Source organism: Prunus persica, chromosome G8, assembly GCF_000346465.2.
Source record: "Prunus persica cultivar Lovell chromosome G8, Prunus_persica_NCBIv2, whole genome shotgun sequence".
Taxonomy (NCBI): Eukaryota; Viridiplantae; Streptophyta; class Magnoliopsida; order Rosales; family Rosaceae; genus Prunus; species Prunus persica.
Genome location: NC_034016.1, coordinates 21,610,528 through 21,635,428, shown reverse-complemented (window position 1 = coordinate 21,635,428; position 24,901 = coordinate 21,610,528). Strand labels below are relative to the sequence as shown.

Genomic DNA, 24,901 nt, shown 5'->3' with positions numbered 1-24,901 from the left:
CATAACTGAAATTAAAAGGATAAAATCATCAAAGTATTCCAGTTTAGCTAGAATTCTTGGGGGGTATTACTATTTATGTCCTTTTATTTCAGCTCAAATAAAAAAGCAAAAAGCAAAAACATCAGAGGGGCATTCCGAGAATTGAACTCGGGACCTCTCGCACCCTAAGCGAGAATCATACCACTAGACCAAATGCCCACATGTTAGAGGTTGGCAATTTTATTTAATATAATAGATAGAAATCAGATATTTTCCCTCCAAAAACTCTCGCTAAAATAGAATCCTCAGCCTGTCTGTAATTTTGATTTTTCCCTCCAAACCCTAACAAAAGCCCTCCAATCAAAACCTTCCAAATTCCAATTCAATTTCCCTGCTTATATCATGTCTTCTCCAACACAACTAAAGTAACCAAATTTCAGTCTGTTTGGGTAATGGAAGAGTGATTTGTTCTCTCAAAGATAGAGTGCTTGACCAACCTCTTTGGGCTATGGCTGTTTCTCACACTGAGGCCCAGACCTCTGATTTTCCGTCTCATCCATCTGGTAATGATGATCTTCAAAGATTGTTCTTTTTTTTTTTTTTTTCTCTTCCTGACGATTCTTCAGGGAAATGGTGTTTTTGATCCGTATGTTGCTGTTTTGATTTGCATTTCGAATATTAGGTCTGATTAATTGGAGTTTCTGTTGGCTTCTAATTAGGAAATAAACTCAAATGTGTCGATGAAGATGAGGAGCAGCAGCTACAGTTCCAAGACACTGTGCCCTTTGAAGATACTTTTGTGCTCGATAGCCAATCCATGGAGGAAACCCAGTTACTGGATCATTCAGATTTTGGTGACGAGACAGGGACTGGTATGCATGAGTACGAGGAAGAAGTGGTGCTTGACAGTGAGGACGAGGAAGTAAATGGAAGTAGAATATTGACTGTTAAAGCCCATGTCTTGTCTAATCAAAAGCTCAGTCTTCATCATCTGCAATGCGGTCCAGGTTAGTATATACTATTTGCACTGGAGGTGAAATTGTGAAAATTTTCAATTGTTTATATGGGGCCTTCTTTTTGTGTTGTTTTTGTTCATCACATCACGGTTGGTGTTATATAACTTAATGTTTATGTGGAATATGTGTTTAATGAATCTTAAGTAAGTGATTTTGAGAAAACTTTTCTTTTATTTGAATACTTTGAAGGAGGAAAGGATGAGGGATCTCCGCCGCTTACAAGGTTAAATTACATTGGCTCTCAGGAACCCGGGGGGGAGTCATCCCAAGCCAATGCACTTGATTTTGTGGATCATTTTGTGTCGTTGAACGATGATCTGGGTGGCTCTCCGGGAATTGATCACAGGAAAACCATCAAGGAGAAATCCCCTCCTGTCTCAAGGACAAAGGGGTCTCAAAGGTTGGCTAGGATGGTTAAACTTGAGTCTCAAATTGAGAGGGCAAAAACCTTTGAATGGGTTGATCCTCCTGAGGAGCATGGAGGGGTGTATCTCTTTAACAAGAAGATACAATCATCTATTGATTTTGTAGACTGCAACCAGAGATCTATTGTTGGGCATCAGAAATTCAGGCTTGTTGATGATAACATATGCATTAGCTCGGGTGGTGAGAGCAAAGAGAGGAAAATAATTCAAAGCCTCCATAAGGAAATAACGGAATCTGAAGAGAAGATTGAAAATGAAATTGTTAATGATTTGGAAGAACAGTTAGATACAAAATTGACAGGACTGCAGTCAGAAGCTAGTGCCATAGGAACAGATATAGTTGACATGTTTGATGTTGGCTTTAACACTCAAATTGCTGCCGAAGCTATGCAGGCCTTAGCATATGGGGATCATCTTGACTGCAATTCTGCTGATGCTTATCAAGGTATGGAGAACACTGCAGATGTTGTTTCAGGAGGTGCTACAAAGAATACAGCACTTTTGGAACATCCTTCTCTTCCAAAGAGTGATTTTCCAAAGATAAAAGCCATTAACATGAATGCAAAGCGAAGAAAGCGTTCCACTAGAACAGTAAAGAGAAGATTTGCTTCATCTCAAAAGCAATCTCAGAGTCGGGAGTTAGATCCTGATTTGGCAGCACAAACAACAGTGAAAAGAAGCAGATTCTTTTCTGAATACTCTAGTAATTCTGCTGATGCCAATGGAAATTTATGTAGACAGTCTCCTAAACCTACCAAGAATAGAAAGCTAGAGAGAGCTACTGGAGAGTCCAACCTTAGAGTGTTGGAGAACAATCTAAGTTCATCCATATCAGCTGGGCGCAGCTTGCTTGGTAAAGGCCAGTCTCAAGGGCATTGTAAGAATTATTCTTCTGTTTCCAACCAGACTAGACAGTCAAAGTCCGGGGGTAAGTTACTTGGGACTGAGGATGGACCCAACAATCCAGGAGAAAGGATGAACAATGTTATGGAGGATGGTATTATTAAATACAGAAGAAAGAAGAGATGTTTAAATGCTCATCCATCTAAAACAATCAGAGGGGTTGAGGGTGGATCTAATGAGCCAGTAGAAGGGACGAACAATGTTAAGAAGGATGATATTATTACCTACAGGAGAAAGAAGAGAATCAGTGCCAAAGAAAATTGTCCCAAATTATGTGTTTCATCTGAGGGAGATAGAGACATAAACGCCAGTAGTTTAATCTTAGATCTATGGAGCCATCCCAAAGGGAAAAGAACACGTCTCAATGCCCGAGGCAATTCTCGCAGAACTACTGTCTTCTTTACTCCTTTTTCAATAGTTGATGGAAAGGACAGCTGTTCCCCTTGTGATGAAATGCCAGAAAGCTGCAACGATATAAAGGGGAAAGCACAGTCATTATTGTTATATTGTTGCCCACCTCAGCATTCTTCGAATAAAGATTCTGACAGAACCTTGCCGGCATTGCAATCTGGTAAGCTAGATAGCACAGATCCTACATCGCTGGTTGATGTAAAAAGCCAAATTTCAGTAGTATTATCTGGTTCAGAACACACTGCTCCATCTAACTCTACCACTGGCATAAACGTGGGATCATCCAAATATCTGTCTCATGATTATCACAGAAAGCCATTCAACAAAAACTTGCCCAAATCATCCCTTTTGAAAGAGCTTATTGGACTAGGTATCCCTGAGTCAATAATGGATTGCACGTGGAAGGATTTGAGAAGGCGAAGAAATATGGCATATGTTCGAGTTCTGTTTAGCCAGCACTTGGATAATGATATCATTAAGCAACAGAAAAAGGTAGATTTTGACTTTGCCTGATTTTGAAACAGCTAGACAATCCACATCTAATGTTTCCTCTTTTCTCCTAATAGGTCATTGCACGACTGGGCCTATCCATTGCATCATGTTCTATTGATGCAACACACTTTGTAGCAGATCAATTTGCGCGTACAAGGAATATGTTGGAATTCATTGCTCTTGGTAAACCAGTGGTAACACATTTGTGGCTTGAGAGTTGTGGGCAAGCAAACTGTTTGATTAGTGAGAAAAGCTACATTCTGAGGGATGCCAAAAAGGAAAAGGAAATTGGCTTTAGCATGCTTGTTTCACTGGATTTTGCAAAACGGTGTCCGCTTCTAAAGGTAATGTATAAGCTTTTGTTGTTCCTTTGACTTAAAGATAATACTGTTTTTCTTTCCTCGGTGTTCTTATACTGATGTCTGTCTTGCCACCTGTTTGGCCTTATGGTGCTGCCTATAACATAGTTTCTGCTTAACTAGCAGGGTGAAAAAGTCTTCATCACGCCAAACATAAAACCTGATAGAGAAATGATGATTAGCTTGGTGAAGGCAGTTCAAGGCCAGGTATATGTATTGTCATTACATACATAATTTAGTAGTTAGTATCCATTCTTGGTTTCCATGATTTTATTACCCTTTTTATGCATGTTTAAATTTAAATAAATATATGTTCCTCAGCCAGTGGAGAAGGTTCAGATACCTGCAGCAAAGGATAAAAAGAGTTTGGAGGATCTTTTGATTCTTTCTTGTGAAGAAGATCGTGCGATCTGTCTGCCTTTACTTGAGAAAGGTAACGGCATTTCATCCATCCTCTCTTTCATATAAAATTGTCTCGGTCGGTAACTTAGGCTCTTATAAAATATTATGCCGTGCAGGAGCAGCAGTTTACAGTTCAGAACTTGTGCTAAATGGCATAGTTATTCAGAGACTGGAATACAAGAGGTCAGTGCTATGCTTGTAAAAGAAACATAAGCCTAATTAGTGTGCTTTGGGAAATTAGTCTAAGAAGTCCTTGTTTCTCTATTTCTTCGGCTTTGCAGACATCGGCTCTTCACAGCTCTTGGCAAGAGGAATCGCCCATAGGCCTTAAGCCTTGGTTCCTTTCCGCATAACCAATAAAACTCTGTAAAATCATGTAATTAGTGTTGTTTTTGCCATATCGGTTCGGATTACTTCATGTTTTCCAGATTGTAGTGAACCTGGTATACAGTCCTGGAAATTGTTTGGATGTCGGAAGGATCAATCCTTCTATCAATTTTGTTCTTTTTGCTTTTTTATAAGGAAATGAAAAGGGCTCAAGAGACGATCAAAATGAGTTGGGGGAAGAAAAGCTTAAAATCCAACATCATTTACAAGATCCCTATGGCTCTGCCACACCATAAGATCCCAAAACATGTTATTGCAATCGGCCTCACATTTTAACTTTGTATATGACTGCACATTTTTTAATAAATACGAACCATCAAAATAAGATGTGTGATTTTCAGAAGGGATACAATTGGCCTACAAAAATGTTAAATTGCACAATTTCCACTACTATTATAGGAAGGATCCTCTCACGATCCCACAATTTCCACCTTTAACAACAAATGACAAGCTCCTGGTTCACATCACATTGATGAAAGCACATTATGCCAAATTATGGCAGAAGACCTCTCGAACGAAGGTGCTGCAACACCAATGATATTCCCTGGTTTTCAAGTGATTGCCTGTGATGAGAAATACCATGGAAGTCCAATGAGAAAACCAGGAAGTCCCAATTACATGATATCCCACCCATAAAATAGGGTAACATGGTTACTCATACACCATAAAATAAAAAAATGCAATAATTTCTGAAAATAGAGACTTCTCTAGTTTTTCCTTTATCTTAACAAGTTTAAGAGGTACTCATATTATACTGGAGAACTTATAAAAATGATCAGAAACTGTTGCAACTTTGGTTTGGACAGTTGATTTATAAAGAAATTGAAAGCTTCATTTGTGCCCAGCAATTTTATGAACCACAGGTCCACAGAATTTTGCACTGCATTTTTGTTAAAACAAGATGCAAACAGATATATTTGGTGCCTACATCATGAACTTACACACTGTTGCAAGATGCCTCAGTTTTCTTAAGTACAGAAATACCACATACCAATTTGACCACATTACTGACTAGAATCAGGAGGTTGGGTATTGGGATTAAAACCATCATAGCCTCCACTTGTTGGTGGTGTTTGATTGGATTGATACATTGGAGGTGGAGCCATAGAAGGGACACCAACAGAAGCATTTGGTGCTGTGCTGCCAGCAACTGTTGGTGGAGGATTCATAGTGGGAGGCCTCATCGGAACATTTAATTGACCAGGCATTCCAGGAGCACCAGGTGGAGCCATCATTGGCATCATGGGCGGAGCAGAGCCATATCCTCCTGCCAACACCAGGAAAAAGCAAAAGATTCAATACAAAACATCATTACTATTATATAGTAAAATTCTTCTGCCAGCAGTATATTGATGCATGTTTGACCAGTAAAAATTATAATTACAACAACAGGTTAGCAATGGGATCTAGAACACAGCTGCATCACAAGGTAACACACCATTGCAATTGTTCAGAGCCATGGAGAAAGGGATGCTAATTGATTGCATAAAACACAGATCACCAAAGGGCAATAATTAAGTGAGCACGAAAAGGCATTCCATTTTCCCTGCCTACACGTAACGGAAGTCTCATGTCAAGTAGGTAGCAGGACTAGCAATCCATAAAGTCTCTAACAACAGAGTTACATATATCAGAAACCCAGAATGAAAAATAACAGAACAATAATGCAAAACATTGGTTTGGTCAAGCCGTGCAAAAAGTATGCACGCCAACATGCAAAATACATATACAAATAAATCACAGAAACAGCACTACAATGGAATGCCAACGAGAAATGAAGATATACTGTATTCAAGATTACCTGGAGCTCCAGGCATAGGTCTTGGCAAAACTGGAGGCCTCATCCCTGGGACCATTTGTGCACCTCCAGGCATTTGTGGCATACCAGGTGTTGGTAGAACAGGAAGACGGGGGCGCTGAGCCATTAAATGTTGATTGTAAGCTGCACCAACTTGCCCGTAAGCTGCAGCTTGGCCAAGGTGCTGGCCAAGGTGCTCCTTGATTCTTTGGTCAACCAAACTTTGGGTTTGTTGCTCCTCAAATTTCTGATAGTACAACCTCACGTTTGCCTGAAGTTAGGCACAAAATCAGTGAAGGGGAAGGCCAAAAGGAAGTGGTGATTTACTCTAATGACATAGAAACCAACAATACCTTGTGTTTATAACCAGCATTGTGTTGCTTTCTAACTGAAGGCTGAAAAAAATAGGAAAACTACTTGTCAGCAATTGAGAAGATCATGATTTCACTTCCTCATTGCGGACAGTAAGCTTAACATGAAAGATGCCACATAATTTTTTTTTTTTAAATGCATGCATACAGAAAAAGAAAATTAGATATCCGTGAGTTGCAAGTGATGAACACATGGGCAACTAAAAAAGGCTCGATGGCAATAACCCGAAAGTTCCCAACGTCAATCAACTAGCAGCTACTCTATTCTCCCATTTATTTTGACTAAACCCAGAATCATAAACCCAAAATAAAAAATTCCGCTCAATGTGATTAACTCTTTAACTTTAGCAAAAATTATCAAAAAGCAAATTGAAAGCTCTCGGAAAAAGTAAAATCATACTTGCAAATACGATTCAAAAACCAAAAAGAGGAGAGAGAGAGAAGTGTTACCGAATCGTGGGTCAAATAAGTGTCACAGTAGTCACAATAATACCTGAATCATTAAAGATATAAAAAAATTCATGTCATTTGGATCAGAATCATTAAAGCTATCCAATGAATGAGATAGAGGTGTTACCGAGGCATTGCTCTGAATTCTTTGCAGTAATTGGGGTTGAGAATCGAGAAGTAGTGAAGCTGTACTAATCCAGAAAACCCTAGGGACAGAAAGAAGAAGAAGCTTCTGGCTACCGGTGATGAAAGACGAAGGTTTTTAACTTAGTGGGCTGTGGGCCTCTTTATTTAAACGAAGAATCAAATGGAGTCCGTGTTACAAAACGACTCGTCGTTTTTATCCTACTCAGTGTTTCTTTCCCATTCGACATAAACAGCGCAAGTCATACCTCCAAAGTCGGAATTCGAACGCAAATCCGCTTCCGGAAACTCTGCTTTCAGGTTCTTTCTACGTCGGACCTTAACTTTTGTTTGATTCCCGAGAAAACTGAGGAAAAGAAAAGAAAAGAAAAAAAGAAACAGAATATGTGTTCCAATGTTGTTTTTTCATGGAAATGGAAGATAAGCTAAGCCAAATAGTTAAAGGTTTTAGTCAGAAGCTTCATTTTTCGGATCCTCGGATCCCAAACATTTTAGAATTCTCAGCCCAAAAATAAAAATATTTGCTTTTTTTTTTCTTGTAGCTTTTGTAATGTTTTTAATTGAAATATTCAGCGGACAATGAAAGTGAATGGGAAGCAGAGTTGGGCGGTGTCGCCGTCCGATGTTGTTTATCATTTCGGTACGAGTGGACTTTCCGTTGCGGCTGCCACCGCGGTAACTCATCCTCTAGGTAATTTCTGAAAGCAAAAAAATTTACTCTTTTACTTTTTCAGCTTCCAATATGTTCGATTGCCTGTGTGAATTTTGCACTTGTAATCTTGTGGTGGGTGCTTGAAAATTGTAATCAATTGGTTACTGTCAAATGTGAATGCTAGATGGATAAAATCAGAGCTCATTGTGTGCTTAGTGTTATAGCATAATTTTGTTGTTAATATGGTGATGCATAGCTTGTTGTCTTCTCCAAAGTCTGGTTTGGTTGATCTGCATAAATTTGGGATTGCTCCAAGTGTCATAGAGATTATGGTATTAAATTTGCTAAATGTAAAGAATTTTCATTAATGTCAAATTGGGACGCAGATGTTCTCAAAGTTAGGCTGCAAATGCAACTTGTTGGCCAGAAAGGCCCCCTTACTGGAATGGTATTATTCTCCAGCTCTTTTTAGCTCATGCATATCTTCATCCAATTTATCAGAGGTGATAGGGTTGATATACAGGGACGATTGTTTCTCCAAACTTTTAAAAACGAAGGGCCAAGATTTTTGTATCTTGGGTTGGCACCAGCATTGACAAGGTCTGTTCTTTATGGGGGTCTCCGTTTAGGCTTGTATGAGCCCTCAAAGTATGCCTTCAATTGGGCTTTTGGGTCGACCAATATTTTTGCGAAGATTGCATCTGCAGGATTTGGCGGTGCAATTGCAACTGCACTGACGAATCCAGTTGAGGTTTTGAAGGTAATGCCACCATGGAGAGCCTAGTTGAACATATTTTCTCTCTTTTTTTCAGAGACTTCACTTTAAGATCATTTGCTTCCTTCCATTAGGTGCGGTTACAGATGAATCCACACTTGAGTAAAGGTGGGCCAACGGGAGAACTGCGTAGGATGATTTCTGAAGAGGGAGTGAAAGCTCTTTGGAAGGGGGTTGGCCCTGCTATGGCCAGAGCTGCTACGTTGACTGCATCACAACTTGCAACATATGATGAAACCAAGCGGGTCAAGTTCTAAGCATGCTATTTTTCGCTTTGAATATCCACGAAGTAATTTCCACTGTTTCTAAATCATTAATGTTTGATTGGCAGTATGAAAAGAATCCGTCTTCATTTTTCTTTTAATTCTGTCTGACTTTCAGGTTTTGTCCCAACTTCCTATGATTGCAGATATTGATCAGGTTGACATCACTTGAAGAAGGATTCAATCTACATCTCATGTATGTATGACACTATCGTGAACGTTCTTATTGTCTGTCTAAGATCCTTCATTTTCTTCAAGCAAAGTTGATTAACTTGGTGTTCTGAGAACTTGTCACTTTGAAAACAATTTAAAGTGGCTGCCACTAAAACGCATGCAGTTGCACAAAGAAGTATAAACTGAAGAAGGATGAAGTTATGTTTATTGGGACATATAAGTTGATCTGGAAAGTTGTATGACTAACAGAATGGGAGCGTTTTTTTAAAGTCTCATGTTTGTTTGAATTTTCCCATAAACTGGTAATCCCAAGAGCTAGCCTGGTGATTCTCTTCCAGGTTGACCACTATTCTGTATGAGATTATTTATATTGTTCTTGTTTAAAACAGAAGCAGCTCATCTTAGAATGTAATTTGAAAAGTCTGTCAACTTCGTAGTTTTATCAAATATATGGAGAAAAACTAACCATATTTTGCACCTTATGAAGCTCAAGCACAGTCGCAGGCATGGCGAGTACCCTCATAACTGCGCCAGTGGACATGATAAAAACCCGTCTGATGTTGCAGAAGGAATCTAAAAGGATGGGAAGCTATAAAAATGGATTTCACTGTGCATACCAGGTATACATTACATATTCTCTTCTTTTCTATTGCAGTTTAGTTATGCTTTTTTGGTGTAATTGGGCATGATAACCTGGTCCTATTTTACTTGTCATTGTAGCTTTTATTTTACATACTTCGTAGTCGACTATGACTTTCATTGAATCTCAGGGTCACCTATCTTTCTTATCTGATGTTCTATAATATTTGGTTTCAGGTTATGCTTACAGAAGGCCCCAAGGGTCTTTACAAGGGGTGAGTTTCTCTTCAGTCCCGAATACTGGTGCTTTTTCGTATACACATCTGGTTCCATACAATCTAGACACACTTATTGCTCACTGTTGAAAGTTAATTTTGCTGAAAAGCTTCAAACTTTCCAATATCTATTAGAATGTATTGGGATTGAGTAACTACAGAGAATTAGTGGTGCCTAATCTCTTAGAATGCCATTGAGTACAATATTAATAAGGTGATAACTTGCCAGGAGCCTTGCAACTTTTGCAAGATTGGGTCCACAAACTACAATTACCTTCATACTGTGTGAGAAGTTGCGTGAGCTTACTGGATTGAACGCAATCTAGCCTTGGGATCAGCAATCTGCAATCGCCGACTCTTCTGGCTGTAATGAGTTCTTTTCAATTGGAAGATACACATTCCCACAAATTCCCATTTAGGGGAAGGGGAGTTCTTTTTTACTATGCTAGCTTTGTTCTTGAGTTTTCTAGGTGGTTTTACAGTACCATTGCATTATTAAGGAGATCATTATGAATAAGGTCTGCATGTCATTAAATCCCTTAGGAAGAAGCTCCAATTATTTTGATCACGTTCTTTTGTGTACCACGATCCCACATTTTTTCGCTCGAGACTGGGTGTATCTAATTGAACAGTGTATCTCCAGTAACTCTTGTCCCTTGCATTCGTGTTGTGTAAGAATAAAAGAAATGGTGATTCATTGCATCACTCCATGGTTTTTATATTTTTCGGGTAACAAGCTCCGGATACGTGCAAACACTCGAATAATGAAATTTCATTCATCTTTGTTACCTTTCCCTTATCTATCTACTGTTAAGCAACAAGATTTATGTGCAAGCCAGCCAGACCTCATTGTATGTGTTTGATTAGAGATTTAGGTACAACTAACTTGTATTTTGACTTTAAGGAGAGTTTTGCCAAATGGGTCCTGGTTCTGCATACTCGTGTAGTCAAAGACGTCAAGTTATAGCTGATCAAATTAATTCAAAACGAACCGTCGGCCCACTTCTAGCAGTTTTGGACCCCGGCCCGGGAGAGATATTCCAGCTTGCCATGGCACGCAAGGATTTGGGTCCCACCAGCATGTGAGCTGGTTCTTGGTGGCGTCCAATAAATATATTTTCCTAATCATTATCGAAAGTGGATTTTAAATAGAAATATATTTTCCTTTTGCCGTCAATAAAATATTTTCTTCGCTTTCTTATTAAAAAAGGAAACGACCTTTCACTTTGGATTTAAAGTAAATTTTTTTTGGTGGAAAAGATAAATATATTATGATTGGAGAAGTAAACAAAAGCCATGCATGCCTAAGTTTAAGTGAAAGTCAGTGGTTTTGTCTCTGTGCACGCAAGCCGTGCAAGTTGCAACGTTAAACAGTGATGTGGCGCTGTAACTGTTGTTGGACAACCTTGGGAGCCTTTTTGAGGAGAAGCAGAAGCACCAACAGCCTTGGCCTTTGGCGGGACAGTCTGGCGTCCTTATCCTTTCGCCACGGTTTCCACGCTAAACTACTTTCCTACCCTTCCCTCTTTATTTACCATCCGGCCCCCCCCTCCCTACGAAATCCTCACCTGCTTTCTTCCTGAAGACACGGCCTTTGTTGTGAAAACGACCCCATCTTCAGTAGTCAACGACTCCATCTTCAGTAGTCAACGACTCAACAAACAAACCCCAACACTTATTTTTAATTTTTCTTAAAAATCTAAATTGAAGTTTTTCTTTTAAATAAATATTTTCAAAATGCTGTAATGATCATCACAGTTTCTAGATTGTAAACACACGATAATTTTTCAATATGACATTAACACCAGAACCTAATGTAATACATTCATGTTATTACAAGTATTCTTTTCATTAATATTATATCATAGTATATAAACTTATCATTTACACAAATTATAACACGTGAATTAGCATAACGGCAAGACCCAAAAGTTTTCCAACGGGACATACATGTATCTTATGGCTTATTATATACATGTCTTCCTGGTGCTGCATATGCAGGAGGAATGTTGAGAATGGACTAAATAAATACAAGAAAGGGCCAACACATAGATGGGCATGACAGGGGAATTAGGGTGTCTTTCTTTTTGGTCCATTGATACACAGTACACTGGTTGGAGTAGCTCGTATTCACATGCCCAAATTGAGCAACTCTTTGACATGCCACTGTTTTATTTAATTTTAAAATGAAAACAGGTAGGACAACTTTCTTTCACAATAATTAAGTTCATACACAAATACAGAGCAAGCAAAACTTTGTCCTTTGTCCTTTTTTTTTTTGGTTGTTGTTCGTCTTTTGAATATTATTGTTGTCTCCATTGGCACGTTGATGTTGAGTGAGGGCTGTCATGTTCGGGCAGTCACTCAATTTTTTGGAAAAGTGTCTACATTTTCTTAAAAAACAATATTCATTCTTTGTGTTTCAACAAGATTAAATTGGGAAAGTTATTATACTTTTTGAAGTGTAATAAATACACGTAGACTTGGGCGCATCGTAATTTCATCCGCTGACGACGATGTAAGGATATAAAGGTAAAATCGTCCACACTCCTTGCGACCAGTTCCCTTACAAATTGACCCCAAGGCATAGGTAGAAGAACTGGAACCGCTCTCAAGTGGCAGTCCCGCAAATAAATTGGAATCCGAGGGTTAAAAACTATTTTGATAAATAAGTAAATCTAATGAAGATCCAACTTTGCCATCCAGGAGCACCCCAATTTTCCCTTCGACGACTCTACGAAGAAAAACAAAGGCTCAAAATCCTTTTACGCGGAGAGAAACAAGACAGAAAATAAATACAAACGAACCGAGAAGTTAGAGAGAGAGATAGTGAAGTCATTAATGGCGGAGGGGAAGAAAGAGAGAAAGTTGAACAGCGAAGACAGCGTGAAGCTGTTTGTCGGTCAAGTGCCGAAGCACTTGACCGAAGCTCAACTCCTCGCAATGTTCAAAGAGTTCGCTCTAGTAGACGAAGTCAACATCATCAAGGACAAGACGACGCGCGCTTCCAGAGGTTTCAAATCTCTCTCTCTCTCTCTCTCTCTCTCTCTCTCTCTCTCTCTTGCATTCTCTCTACTAGTTCGTGATTTGGTTTTGAGTAGAGAGTAATGTGCGTTCTTGGTTTGGCTTTTGGTAGAGAATGTGTGTGATTTCCGCGATTTAGAAAATTGTGTTTGAGATTTGTAGCGTTTGAGTGCCTGAATTGATCTTTCAAACCCTAATTTGTTGCTTCGGTGTTTGTGTGTGTTTGCAGGATGTTGCTTTGTGATATGTCCGTCGAGGCAGGAGGCAGATAAAGCGGTCGATGCGTGTCATAATAAGAAGACTTTGCCCGGGGTTAGTGCAATTTGTATCTGTTTAAATGGATTGATGTCCTTCTTTTGCTGTTCTAGTTGGTAACTTCAAACTTCGGAGAATGTGATTGGAATCTATGCCGCCGCCACCCACCCCACCCCCCCTCCCTAAAGTATGATTAGAATGATTTTCATACGTCATCCGTAAGCTATCTCTTAATGATTGAACACTTGACATTATACAGGAAGAGCAGGTGTGTAGCCTTTGACTAGTTGTCGATCACAGATTCACTGTTATACTTTCTTGTGTGTATTTGAACATTTAATAGTAACTAAACCATACCCACTGACTTAATTCGACAATGTTGACACTTGTGACCAAAACGTTCTGCAATTAATTTTCCATAGGAAAAGTGAAATGACTTGCCTCTCAGTAAAGTTCCTTTGTTTTTCTTTCCTTGTTAAATTACAATAGGCTCCTTTGGCAACAATTTCATCCTTTTTACAGAGGGCTAGCCAAATTTCTCTTTAGGTACTTTCTATAGGCAAAATGAACATGTTTCCAATCCCATAGGAGGTGCTGTAGGATGTAATTGATGAACTGTATATTATAATTTGCATATAGTAATGCAGATTATACTGCCAGTATCTTGCAGTGGAAGAGCATGACCATAAATAAGAAATGGGGTATAATGTCCCACAAAATAAGAGCAGAATCTCTTCATATGAACATATTGAAGTGAAAAATTGGTTCTGCCCCGTCAAAGTTGTAAGGGGCATGATGATTAGTAAGCCATAGTACCCTGAAAAAATTGATGCAATCAAGCCAAGCTTAAATATAGCTGTGGTGTCAATTTACAAAATAGTTAAACAAAGAAGGTTGCATGCTTGTTTCAGAAGATACAAATATCAGTGACCTTAGTTAGATCATGTGAGTAAACTATTGACCATTTGGCCCACATTTTAGGCAATCTTCTTTTGGTACAGTTTATCCACTAGAAATCATGATTAGCAGATTGATATTTGGACAACTTGATATAAAATATGTGCTTATGCAACTTGGAATTTTCCTGGCATAGGTCTTAGAGCGACTGGGGGAGCCTATGTAGGCCTTGCTGGACCTTCAAGTGGTTGCCCAGGCAAGATTCTCAGTTGGGCTCTTGCCTATGCCTGCTAATGAATTGTGATTCAACTGATTAATGTGACTTTACTTATTTGTATTACTTGATGGAAAATATAAGGTCAACCAAAATATTTTTGGCTGTCCGCATTATTTCCCTAGGCCAGTGCTAACTTTTCACAACTTGTGCTTTTAGTGCTCTTGATGTGTTTTGTTATTCATTCTGATTCAAAGCCACCCTGTTCTTTTGTCCAATTCAGGCATCTAGTCCGTTGCAAGTGAAGTATGCTGATGGCGAGTTGGAAAGACTAGGTGTAATATATTTTCATGATTTATTTACTGATGTTTCCTATGAAGTTTTGTTGAACCAATGCTTACTGTATTTTCTTTCATCCCATTTATTTATTTATTATTGTATGGACCCTGATTACTAATCTTCGCCTTCCCCTTCAATCCAGAACACAAGCTCTTTGTTGGTATGCTTCCAAAGAATGTTTCCGAAGTTGAAGTTTCTACTCTTTTCTCTAAATATGGAACAGTAAAGGACCTGCAGATATTAAGAGGTTCTCAGCAAACGAGCAAAGGTAACTTTCCCCACAGGGTTGGTTTATTCCTAGGGAACCTCTAAAATATACTGGTCCTCAACTAGTAAATGAATTTACCGTGTCTTTCTCTTCTGGCAGGCTGTGCATTCTTAAAGTATGAGACAAAAGAACAAGCTCTTTCTGCCCTGGAAGCCATGAATGGAAAGTATAAAATGGAGGTTTGTGTCTAATACATGCTTTGGTGGCTGGAAATGTATATTGAAAATTGTTTATGTAATTCGTATTGGAGGCTCTGTTTTCTATTGCTGGTTGGCTTCCCCCCTTTCTAAATATTTACAAGACACCTGCATTGGCAGAAACATATATTCTTTTCTGATTGAGTGGACAATAATGATGAATAATGAGTCAGCAATTGAAGACTGTGTCTTATTATCGAAGTTATTTAAAAGGCTTGTATGCCGTACTAATTGACTGATTGAGTTGAATTTTATCATTGACATTTGCTTATGACTTGGTAGTATGGATGTATTGGTACAATTCTATAATCCACTCTTATGGCTTGCGTTCTTAGGGTTCAAGTGTTCCTTTAGTTGTCAAGTGGGCAGACACAGAAAAAGAAAGGCTAGCTCGGAGAGCTCAGAAAGCTCATTCCCAGGCTGCTAATGTGCCAAATGCTGATTCACAACATCCTTCGTTATTTGGAGCCTTACCTATGGGCTATGTTCCTTCATATAATGGTTATGGTTATCAGGTCAGTCTCATGTCTCTGTAAACTTTTATTTTTTCATGGTAAGAAGAAAGCATAACCATTAGCACGTTTGGAGCTTTTCTTTGGCATTATGCCCTAACCTATATATGAACTCCTGACTTAATGTCTTGATATTCTGGTTTTTTGTTATATTGTCTTATATAGTAATGGAGTAATGTCATTTCATTTCCTCTGTAGGCTCCTGGGGCATATGGACTTATGCAATACCGCCTACCTGGACTGCCGAACCAACCAGGTTTCCATAATATGATACGCCCTGTAAACCAAGGAAATGCTTTGCATGGTATCAGGCCTCGCAATATCGCCCCCAGAAATTTTGCTATGCCTCCTGCAAGTTATGTGGGCTCTGCTTATCCTGCAGTTCCAGGTCTTCAGCATCCGATGATGTATCCTGGAGGAATGATGAGTCACCGGCCATTGAGTTCACCTGGTTCATTGTCACCTACAGTCGTGAACAGTAACCCAGCAACATCCTCAGGCACGAGTAGAAGTTCTGGGGGTCAGGTTGAAGGTTGTTATCTATACATGTATTATTGATTTTTTTCAAATTAAAAATAAAGTTCTTGGTGGTGGTATTTTGTCAATTACTCTTATCTTCTCTGACTTAGGTCCACCTGGTGCTAATTTATTTATCTATCACATACCTCAAGAATTTGGAGATCAAGAGCTTGCCAATGCTTTTCAAGCATTTGGTAGGGTTTTGAGTGCCAAGGTTTTTGTTGATAAAGCAACCGGCGTCAGCAAATGTTTTGGTGAGAATATCCTCTAGTTACTTGTGATTGTCATGTGAGCTATGTGGAAATCTTTACCTCTAATCAGTCTCAATTTTCAGGATTTGTAAGTTATGATTTACCAGAGTCTGCTCAATCTGCTATCAGTGTGATGAATGGATACCAATTAGGTGGTAAGAAATTAAAGGTTCAGCTTAAGAGAGACAACAAACAGAACAAACCATATTGATTTGGAGGTGAGTGATGCAAGGACAAAATTTCTCCGGCTGCATGCAAACCGAATGTATGGGAGTCAACTCAACTTCATCAAACATTGTAGGGTGGATTTAGCTGATCTGCAATTATATGGGTTATTCCATCCTACGTGTAACTTCCTCAAGGGAATGAAAGTCCTGAAACTTGTAATTCATGGTGCATACTGTGCCAATACAATCTGTAATTTGTGAATCATGAAAGTTCATTTAGACAGTAACTATCAATTTATTGATTCTTCCCTCATGAACATCTGGTTGTATAATTTTGTTGAATCATTCATGATAATTGATCCCCGATTCTTTTGTTTTCAGAGTTCAAAGACATTATTTCATATTTTCATTTATTTCTTGGTTAGGCACTTCTTGTATCCTGACTTATTTAAGTATAAAGCAAGCTATCCCCTCTGCATTCTTGTTGTAAGAGTTTGTTTTCCAAATTATGTGGCATACCTTGAAGTTGAAGATATTAAGTAGCTAAACAAGCATTCTTTTAGTAGAAAAGGTGCGTTGTTGTATAAGCGTACCAGAATCCATGTTAGATAAAGTGGTTGTCTATGCCATTGTGAAAATCATAATTTGAATGTTGTGCATCTGATTTATATTTTAATGCTAGTCCATATTTTATCTTCTCTTGTTCATTATCTATATTTAATAATTTTTGCCATTTAGGTTGAATTTGAATCTAGTTTTGTTGCCTACCAATTAATATGTACTTGTTTCTCTTTATGTTAAATCTTTCGTGGAGTTTACTGATGAGACTGTTGTGATTCAAGGTGTTGGTCTTTTCCAAGTTAGCATCCAGCATGCTGATTTTCTCTGTTTTGTAATGTTGGAGATGTGTTCTCTGGGCTCATTTGTTTTGAGATGTAGGAGCACTGGATTGAAGGTTCAGCATGTTTGTATGTATTCTTAGCTGTTGTTCGTCAGTACTAGACTGCATAAACATTGCTGTTGTTGGAGGGTAAACGTAGAGTCTGCATCTCTGGTCTCAGTTGTTGCTTCTTTGCTATGAACTGTCAAATTATCAGGTGAGAATGAGCCATATTTTAGTTGCAGATGCAAGAATTTAAGGCACTATTGTTGCAGTCCAGATTGTAGTTGATGAAGGTATGATGCCATAAACCTTAGAAACCTCAATAAATCCTTTTTGGTGCGCTTGATGAGTATTTATTATTTGTTTTAAGCAGAACTCTCTCTCTCTCTCTCTCTCTCTCTCTCTCTCTCTCTCATATTTATTCATGTAGTACCCTTTTATGTACATTCTGGGCTTGTTTGGTAGGGAGGACTAGACTAAACTAGAAAAATACCTACATTTCATGTGCATTGAAGGCATAATATGGATATGTTGCCTAACTTTGAGGAAGAATGGGGACTCTCTATAAGAGGTTGATGACTAAAACTTATCCCCCCTAATCCCCTTGAAAATGGTGGGATTATGAGGGATAAGTTTTAGTCATCAACCTCTTATGAATAGTGCTCCTTCATTCTCCAAGTTAGACAACAATATCCATATTATGCCTTGATTGCACATGAAATGTAAGCATTTTACTAGTCTAGTCTAGTCCAGTCCAATCTAGCCCTCCCTAACAAACAAGGCCTCTGATATAAGTAGTCAAGAGTTTGGCACTTTTGAACAAGTTCAAAGTTTGTCTTGTGTGTATGTGTGGTGGTCACATAAACATGTAATAGCTGGTGGTGGTTTTCTTTGGTGGATGACAAGTGTCTTCACCTGTGATAAAATCCCTTGCTTTTGAAATGGATGAGATTTTGTGGCGATCATGGAGAGCATTCTGTGAGTTGACCTAGTTACAATAACTTGTAATGGAGCATATTAAGCTGCAGACTTCGGAAAAAAAAAAAAAAAAAAGAGAAATGCAGAGACTTAGACCACTTGGATTGAGTAATGAGTAGGGTTCAGGATGACCTAAGTCGAAGAATCTGGATTGACATTGTTGTCTGTCATATGAATGTTTTTTTTATTTTTGATATTACGTGGATTTTAATAAACTACGACATATTTCATGATCATCATCGGTATGCTTTATGTTCAGATATAATCTAGTTTATTAAGAAAGTATTTATATAGTCGATGCTGGTAGTTATTCGTGCATATTATCATCATTATGACATTGGTATGCGTATAAAGCAGTCGGCCATAATTATTTCATGGTCATTTTGGGTATGTTTTATGTTCAAATCTAATCTAGTCTATTTTATCCAACTGGATTCTTCCGCTGTAATCAGGTATCCATGTCTAGTTTTGAACACTAGTAGGCTCATAAATTTCCTGATGTGTCATCATGCTTGGATGTTGAGCACTGTTTCTCTTCTTCTGCATTTGGTAATATTTGGCCCCCTTCTTTTGGATCTTTTATTGAAATTTTGAAATGACATGTATGGAGGTCTATTAAATAGATAATTTGTTTGTGGAGTGCTGGTTGTTGGTTAGACTGCGGTAGGACCAATTTCTGAATGTTCTTTATCTGTAGTTTGATCTGTGCAGCAAGCAAAGCTTCATGATGCTTCAGCTCGATGCGGCATCCTTCCAGCCTTTTTGGCTTAATGATCGATGAATCTCTGAGGCCCAACAATGAAGTCTCAGATATCAGTCATGGGTGCTTCTTGGTTCGTCCCAATGTTTCACTTTCCAGTCCTCTTGTAAGAACAAGTTAATATAGTTTGATGTTCTTTTGTTTCGCTTTGTTGTAATTGACTTGACCTTTTTACCCTGTGGGAGTGAGGTTTATCACGTAATTCTTCTTAAGTGTGCCATATTTAAGCTTCATTCTATATAGTGGAGACTTGGAATTAATGAAGTCGGATATGATACTCTACATATTTATTTTGGGCACTAGTTTGATCCCAAACCAAATTGGCTCAAGGCTCCCGATTGTCAGCCTGAGCTTTCTTAAAATCCTCTATGACGAGTATGGACCTTCATTAGCTGATTTAGGGCATAATTATACTCAACCTTGAGCCTGGTTCTCGGATTTTCCTTGTAATGTGGGTGTTAAGTTTTCGTTTTGAATATTGGGATGCCACAGGGATCTTGTAGGGTTGACAGTTTCTGAATGCTGTTAAGCAGAGAATGAAGAAAGAATACACAGATAGCAAGCTTACCTTTAACAAACATGAGCTTATCCAAATTTCATGTCAGGGACAACATACTGACAGAGTTGCACACAATTTCAGACTGGCTGAATCAAGCTCCCTAAGAAAAACTAAGAAAAACTAACAGAGTTACACACAGATCACCACTAACACGGTAGTGAGACTAAACTTCTGACTAAAGCACATCCTAGTGGAATGTTAAGGTTAGAGATCCTATTCTATTACAAACCAAACATAAGTTCAGCCCAAAGCTGAACCTGACTACTCACAAGTCACAAAGAGCTACAAAGCAAGCATTGCATTCCCAAGCTTGCTTGGTTCAACTAAATCCTCTCACAAACATCATACCATTTACAGAAGTAAACAAGACCGTTGACAGAACACCAAAATCCACTGAGAAAGCAATGTTCAAATCACCCAGAAGATGAAATGTTGGTCAAACAGATCCGCTAGATGCAATCGATGGCTCCACAAATTTGTCCACCATCTCCATTTCATCCATGTTAGCACAGGCTATTGATACAGGGATCTCTGTATCCATGTCCTGTTCCACAGCTACAATACATTTTCCAGAGTCTTCTTCCCCGTCACTTGTACTAAAACCAGAATTCCCATTCTTGCTATCAGAAAATGATGTGCCAGACTCCCCATTGAAGCCGGAGCTGCTTTGAGGACTCGGACAATCCCCATCTAACTGAGCTGTTGGTTCATCCATTATTTCCAAACTACTTGTGGCAGTTTTAATCTCATCCAGTTGTCTCAAGAAGCATTCTTCTATCTCACTTAGTGACCGGACTTCATCTCGGTCTTCGCTTCTGTGGCTGCTGTGGGGATTCTCATCATAATCTGATGTTGGTCCACTCAACTCAGAGCTACTTTCCATCTCCATCTCTTGCTGGCTATCAAAGTCTTCGTCTGTTTGATGATCAGATGAACGAGATGACATGGGCGAATACGAACCAGTATCAGTCTCTTCACGTTCTCTTAGTGTTTTAATAATCAAGGTCTTAAGCAAATTCATTACTTGAACAGCATGCATCAAGGCCGTCAGAGGATCAGACATCTGGTATGGAAAAGAGTTGCAAAACGAAATAATCTGTCAATCTTTACTATTTAACTATATTAGGCAAAAGAATGACCTCCTTTCTCCTGTTTTAGATTTACCTGAGTCATGTTTGGAGCGAACACCATAGCGATATTTCTTGGATTCATTTTGTTGAATTCTTCCTCTTCAACAACATCAGCCATCAGATCAATAGCCCAATTGAGTAATGCAGCCTCAGTTGGCCTTAGCTGCTTCACAAGCTCAACGCAGTCCTCTTCTGTTTCGCATTGAAGTACTTGTTGAGGTGATAGTCCATCCAGCACTCCCGAAGGAAGCTCTCGAAACCAGGCCTTAATTAGACCTGACAAACAATGGACATCAATGTCATCTGGCACCATACCCCTGTTCAATTGGTTTCTCACAATCTCCTCTTGGCTGTTCTCCGGGTTTATACGGAATATTCCTTCTGCCTGCAAAACTTCCAAAAGGACTAGTAAGAAGACTGATACAGAAACAAGAAAAACCCCAAAAAGATGGTATATATTTTATATATAAACAAAAACTTGTACCTTCAATCCTCCTTGTGAGTATAACCGCTCCTGCATTAGCAAGAGAATGGTAGGGACACTGTTCCCTTTTGAATCAAAAGACAACTGCATTGACTCTACTGAGACGCCAAACACACTTACACTGTGAAAAGTAGATGAGTTACAACAAGTTAGACTATATGTAAAAATGAACTTCTACCTTCCTTTGTTAGCTCAATTAGAACATCTACGTTATAAGGCATTATCTCAGCAACCAAAAATGTAGGGACAAGCAATTGCCCCAAGTAAAGAACTGTGTGTTTCCCCAACTTCAAAATCGAGGAGATTAAAGTTAAAGAGCTAAATCAGTTCAAATGCAGTTGAGTCTCAGAAAGCAACACGCAGAGATTTAAAAACAGCCTAATTTAGAAGAGTTTTTCCATTTCCAAGCATTATTCTAAGCAAAACCCAAGTCAAATTTGACAAATCTAAGAGTGCCCAGAAAGCAAAAACAAGAGCTTTGGTTACCTAGCACTGGGAACTCGACCAGGGATCTCAACCTCGAACTCAACGGGAAGACCCAGAAATCCATTGAAGCGGTCGAAGGTGACATGAGTAATGTGCTTGACATTTGTGGGCCACCCGATGTCCAAGTGATGGACGGCGGAGATCAGTTCTTCACCTCGCTCAACATGGCAGGCCACCATGGATTTCCTTATAGCAGCCAAGAGAAAGGCTACCAGAGGGAGCTGGTTCTGCTCTTCCAGCTCTGAGCTCTTTGTTGCCTTGGCTCCTTTCATATTCCCACCACACCCACCTCCCCTTGTCACCATTACAAGCCCTGTCATCTTTACCTCTGTCTTTCTAGTCTATCTCTTCTCTAGAATGAGTGAGTGTTGGCAGTGAAGAGAGAGAGAGAGAGAGAGAGAGAGAGAGAGAGAGTTCAAATATCAGCATGGGAGGGGTTTAAATGTGTGAGGTTTTGTTTCAAGCTCAAACGGCCACCCGTTTCAAATTTTACTTTATCCACCATCTTGGGTAATCTGACCTCCTAGTTGATGGTAATAACAAAGGCGCCATTCTACGAGTGGCTCAAAAAGCCCCCCACCCCGGTGTTTTCTGTCTTATACATATATAGACGGAAATCAATTAAAACCTAGGCCCGTTTAGTTTACAGAATGAATTTTATCGGAAATTATTTTTTATGTTATTTTTTAAGGAATAGAAAATGAAAAATTCATTTCCCACGTTTGGTAACGCTGGGAAAGTAATCAAGATATATCACTTTATTTCATTTTTCTTTATATAAAATTTCAATTTTACCCATATTAAATTAAATAAAAAAAGAATGCATTTAATGATTTATTATAATTCTAAATTGTTAATGAGGATAAAATTTTCATGAAAAATGTTTATTTAATATTAACTCATTTTCCCAAACATTCTCATGAGGAGGGAAAACAAAACCCAAGTTGAGAGGATGGCTTCACTTTCCCCCATATTTTCTCATGGATCAGGAAACGATTTCTCATATCTGAACTTACCAAACATGAGAAAACAATTAATTTCTTATCTCTAAATCTCATTTCTCATTAACTAAACAGAACCTTACTTTAATTGGATGAAACAGGGTCTATTACTGTATTTGAAGCAACGAACAAAAGAGCATTATTAGTAAAGTGAAATTATGAAATGACGTTCCTTCAGCCATCAGCCATCAGAAATCCAGGTGGAATTGATAATGCTCATTGGAATTTGGAGACAAAGCAAATTCTTCTTCTTTCTTTCTTCCTTTTTTTTTTTTTTTTCTTTCTTTCTTAGGGGAAACCAAAAAAAAAAACAAAACAATTTGAATTCGTGGGATATGACCGTTGAAGATGATGATTGTGTTTGGTTCCTCAACTCGAATAAAGCACAAAACTGTGAGATAATGGAAGGAAATAAATTGGATCAAATGTCTGTGATATTGCATTAGGCATATCATAATTTTCTTTCTTTGCCAAAATATTTGTCATTTTGTCTTGGCTATAGCTCCATGTTTTCTGAGAATTTTTGCACGTTTTAGATCCACATCCACCAATACCATTGTAAATAAGCTTGTCCTATTTTAGACACATACACATGAAAACTCTAGTTTTAATATTTCTTTGTTCGACGTTTGAAATTGAATGGTTCCATCCAATCCAAGTTACTATCTATTACTATGAAGAGGAGCGCACCAGATTGAATCTTTGTTACATTCGATTCGACATCGTTCCGACAAAATGGGCCCCACCGCCCTGAGCTAAGAATTATTCGAATTTCAAAACTTTAGATCCCGTTACCAACTCATTATTTTCTTTTTAATCCCTTCTTTTATTTATATATACATTTTTTTCGGGGTCAGTCAATTGCCATACATTTCATCCTGTTGTACTTTTTTTCTTTCTTTCTGGACAAGTCCTTTTGTACTTAATTACAGGACACACAGACAGAGCCAGTATTCTTTCTTTTTCTCCACAACAATGAACTCATTTTATTACATGTGTAACGTAACACACCTGGTGTATTGTATTGTATTGTAATTTGTATTTATGTGAATGTATGCGAACCGTACATGATGATACGTATGACTACTCTATTGGCAGGTTTACCATGTACAATTATTTTTTGATTGTTGACCATGTACAATGAGAAATATGAACTCTCAAGCATTTGAGACATTAATTGCCTAAAATCATATATATATATATATATATATATATATATATAAAAGAAACTCCAAGATCCAACTTGGTGGTCAGTCAACAATCAATCCATGGATATACTAAATAGTCACTCAGAAATACTTGTCCCATAAAGAAAAATGAATGACAAAATCAATTTGTTCATATATATATATATAGGGTGGACCGTGGAGAGTCATGTGCTGTTGTTTTTATAAAAATGATTATTAAATTATTCAGAATCACTTCCAAACGAACCCTCAATATTATAATGAATGAATTAGAACTCCAAATTTATATATAGCAAGTTGTATTAATTTTGTATGATACTTACCAGTTGGGTTTTTTTAATTTCAATTAATATGATAATAAATTTAAGGGGATGCTGCCACTACCAGCCACACAAAAGTCAAGCATTGAGCAAGTTTTGGACCAGAAAAGAAAGAAAATGACAAATTAAAATGTATGCCACCCACCCAGCAAATTCTTCATTTTTGATTGAGTATTGTCTCCTTCTCCATCGATATTCTTGTGTTTGAAAGCTGCGAAGAGGCCACGCCGTAAAATTCACGTTTCAAATATATATTAGGCTATGACCGAGTACAATAAGGACAGCTTAGCTCCATCCAGTGGACCTTTTCAAACATTTGGTGCCCTCCCTAGTCCCTCCCCATCTGCACTGCAAGTCAGCCTGCAATCTTCAAGGAACATTTTGATGCCCCACACCACACGATTATATATATATATCTGATTCATCAACACTAACAAACAAACCAGATTTCTAATATGTAAACAGCACAACACATAAGACCAAGCAAGCAAGCACTAGTTGAATTGAACCTTAATTTGAGTGCATGTGGATGTCGAGGCCAATAATTATATATACTAATTAATTCCCAGTCAAATAGGCAAGTTAATTAATTTCGATCACAAAAGATATATATTT

The 24,901-nt window shown here is 38.3% G+C and overlaps 5 protein-coding genes and 1 non-coding gene across 8 annotated transcripts; 3 read left to right on the top strand and 3 right to left on the bottom strand.

Moving 5' to 3' along the window:
* On the bottom strand, positions 127-198 carry TRNAP-AGG. The gene has a single exon. It is a non-coding gene; the product is annotated as a tRNA-Pro (tRNA).
* On the top strand, positions 332-4,443 carry LOC18768575. Of its 2 annotated transcripts, none has more exons than XM_020570262.1 (8): positions 332-542; positions 699-986; positions 1,185-3,226; positions 3,301-3,570; positions 3,712-3,792; positions 3,907-4,018; positions 4,110-4,170; positions 4,269-4,443. In XM_020570262.1, exons 1-8 carry the CDS (start codon positions 488-490, stop codon positions 4,309-4,311), a joined length of 2,952 nt encoding a protein of 983 aa, XP_020425851.1. In that variant the 5' UTR covers positions 332-487; the 3' UTR covers positions 4,312-4,443. The 2 variants fall into 2 exon arrangements, with proteins under 2 accessions (XP_020425851.1, XP_020425850.1); XM_020570261.1 differs by having other exon boundaries at positions 4,104-4,170.
* LOC18768957 (U1 small nuclear ribonucleoprotein C) lies at positions 4,636-7,289 on the bottom strand. The gene is made up of 6 exons (XM_020570265.1): positions 7,121-7,289; positions 6,994-7,036; positions 6,526-6,567; positions 6,176-6,443; positions 5,366-5,641; positions 4,636-4,937 (listed from the first exon to the last, which is right to left on the bottom strand). The coding sequence occupies exons 1-5, from the start codon at positions 7,126-7,128 to the stop codon at positions 5,379-5,381; spliced, it is 624 nt and encodes a 207-aa protein (XP_020425854.1). The 5' UTR covers positions 7,129-7,289; the 3' UTR covers positions 4,636-4,937; positions 5,366-5,378.
* On the top strand, positions 7,358-10,634 carry LOC109950642 (mitochondrial substrate carrier family protein ucpB). 2 transcript variants are annotated; one of them, XM_020570263.1, is made up of 9 exons: positions 7,358-7,437; positions 7,711-7,828; positions 8,176-8,237; positions 8,313-8,549; positions 8,639-8,809; positions 8,974-9,023; positions 9,489-9,621; positions 9,818-9,855; positions 10,085-10,634. In XM_020570263.1, exons 2-9 carry the CDS (start codon positions 7,717-7,719, stop codon positions 10,179-10,181), a joined length of 900 nt encoding a protein of 299 aa, XP_020425852.1. In that variant the 5' UTR covers positions 7,358-7,437; positions 7,711-7,716; the 3' UTR covers positions 10,182-10,634. The 2 variants fall into 2 exon arrangements, with proteins under 2 accessions (XP_020425852.1, XP_020425853.1); XM_020570264.1 differs by having other exon boundaries at positions 7,369-7,581.
* On the top strand, positions 12,551-16,878 carry LOC18767075 (RNA-binding protein BRN1). Its single transcript, XM_007199808.2, has 9 exons — positions 12,551-12,868; positions 13,109-13,191; positions 14,529-14,580; positions 14,727-14,852; positions 14,952-15,031; positions 15,385-15,564; positions 15,760-16,093; positions 16,191-16,334; positions 16,415-16,878. Exons 1-9 carry the CDS (start codon positions 12,697-12,699, stop codon positions 16,540-16,542), a joined length of 1,299 nt encoding a protein of 432 aa, XP_007199870.1. The 5' UTR covers positions 12,551-12,696; the 3' UTR covers positions 16,543-16,878.
* LOC18768296 (rho GTPase-activating protein 2) lies at positions 19,674-22,315 on the bottom strand. The gene is made up of 4 exons (XM_007199753.2): positions 21,779-22,315; positions 21,293-21,413; positions 20,843-21,193; positions 19,674-20,741 (listed from the first exon to the last, which is right to left on the bottom strand). The coding sequence occupies exons 1-4, from the start codon at positions 22,096-22,098 to the stop codon at positions 20,115-20,117; spliced, it is 1,419 nt and encodes a 472-aa protein (XP_007199815.1). The 5' UTR covers positions 22,099-22,315; the 3' UTR covers positions 19,674-20,114.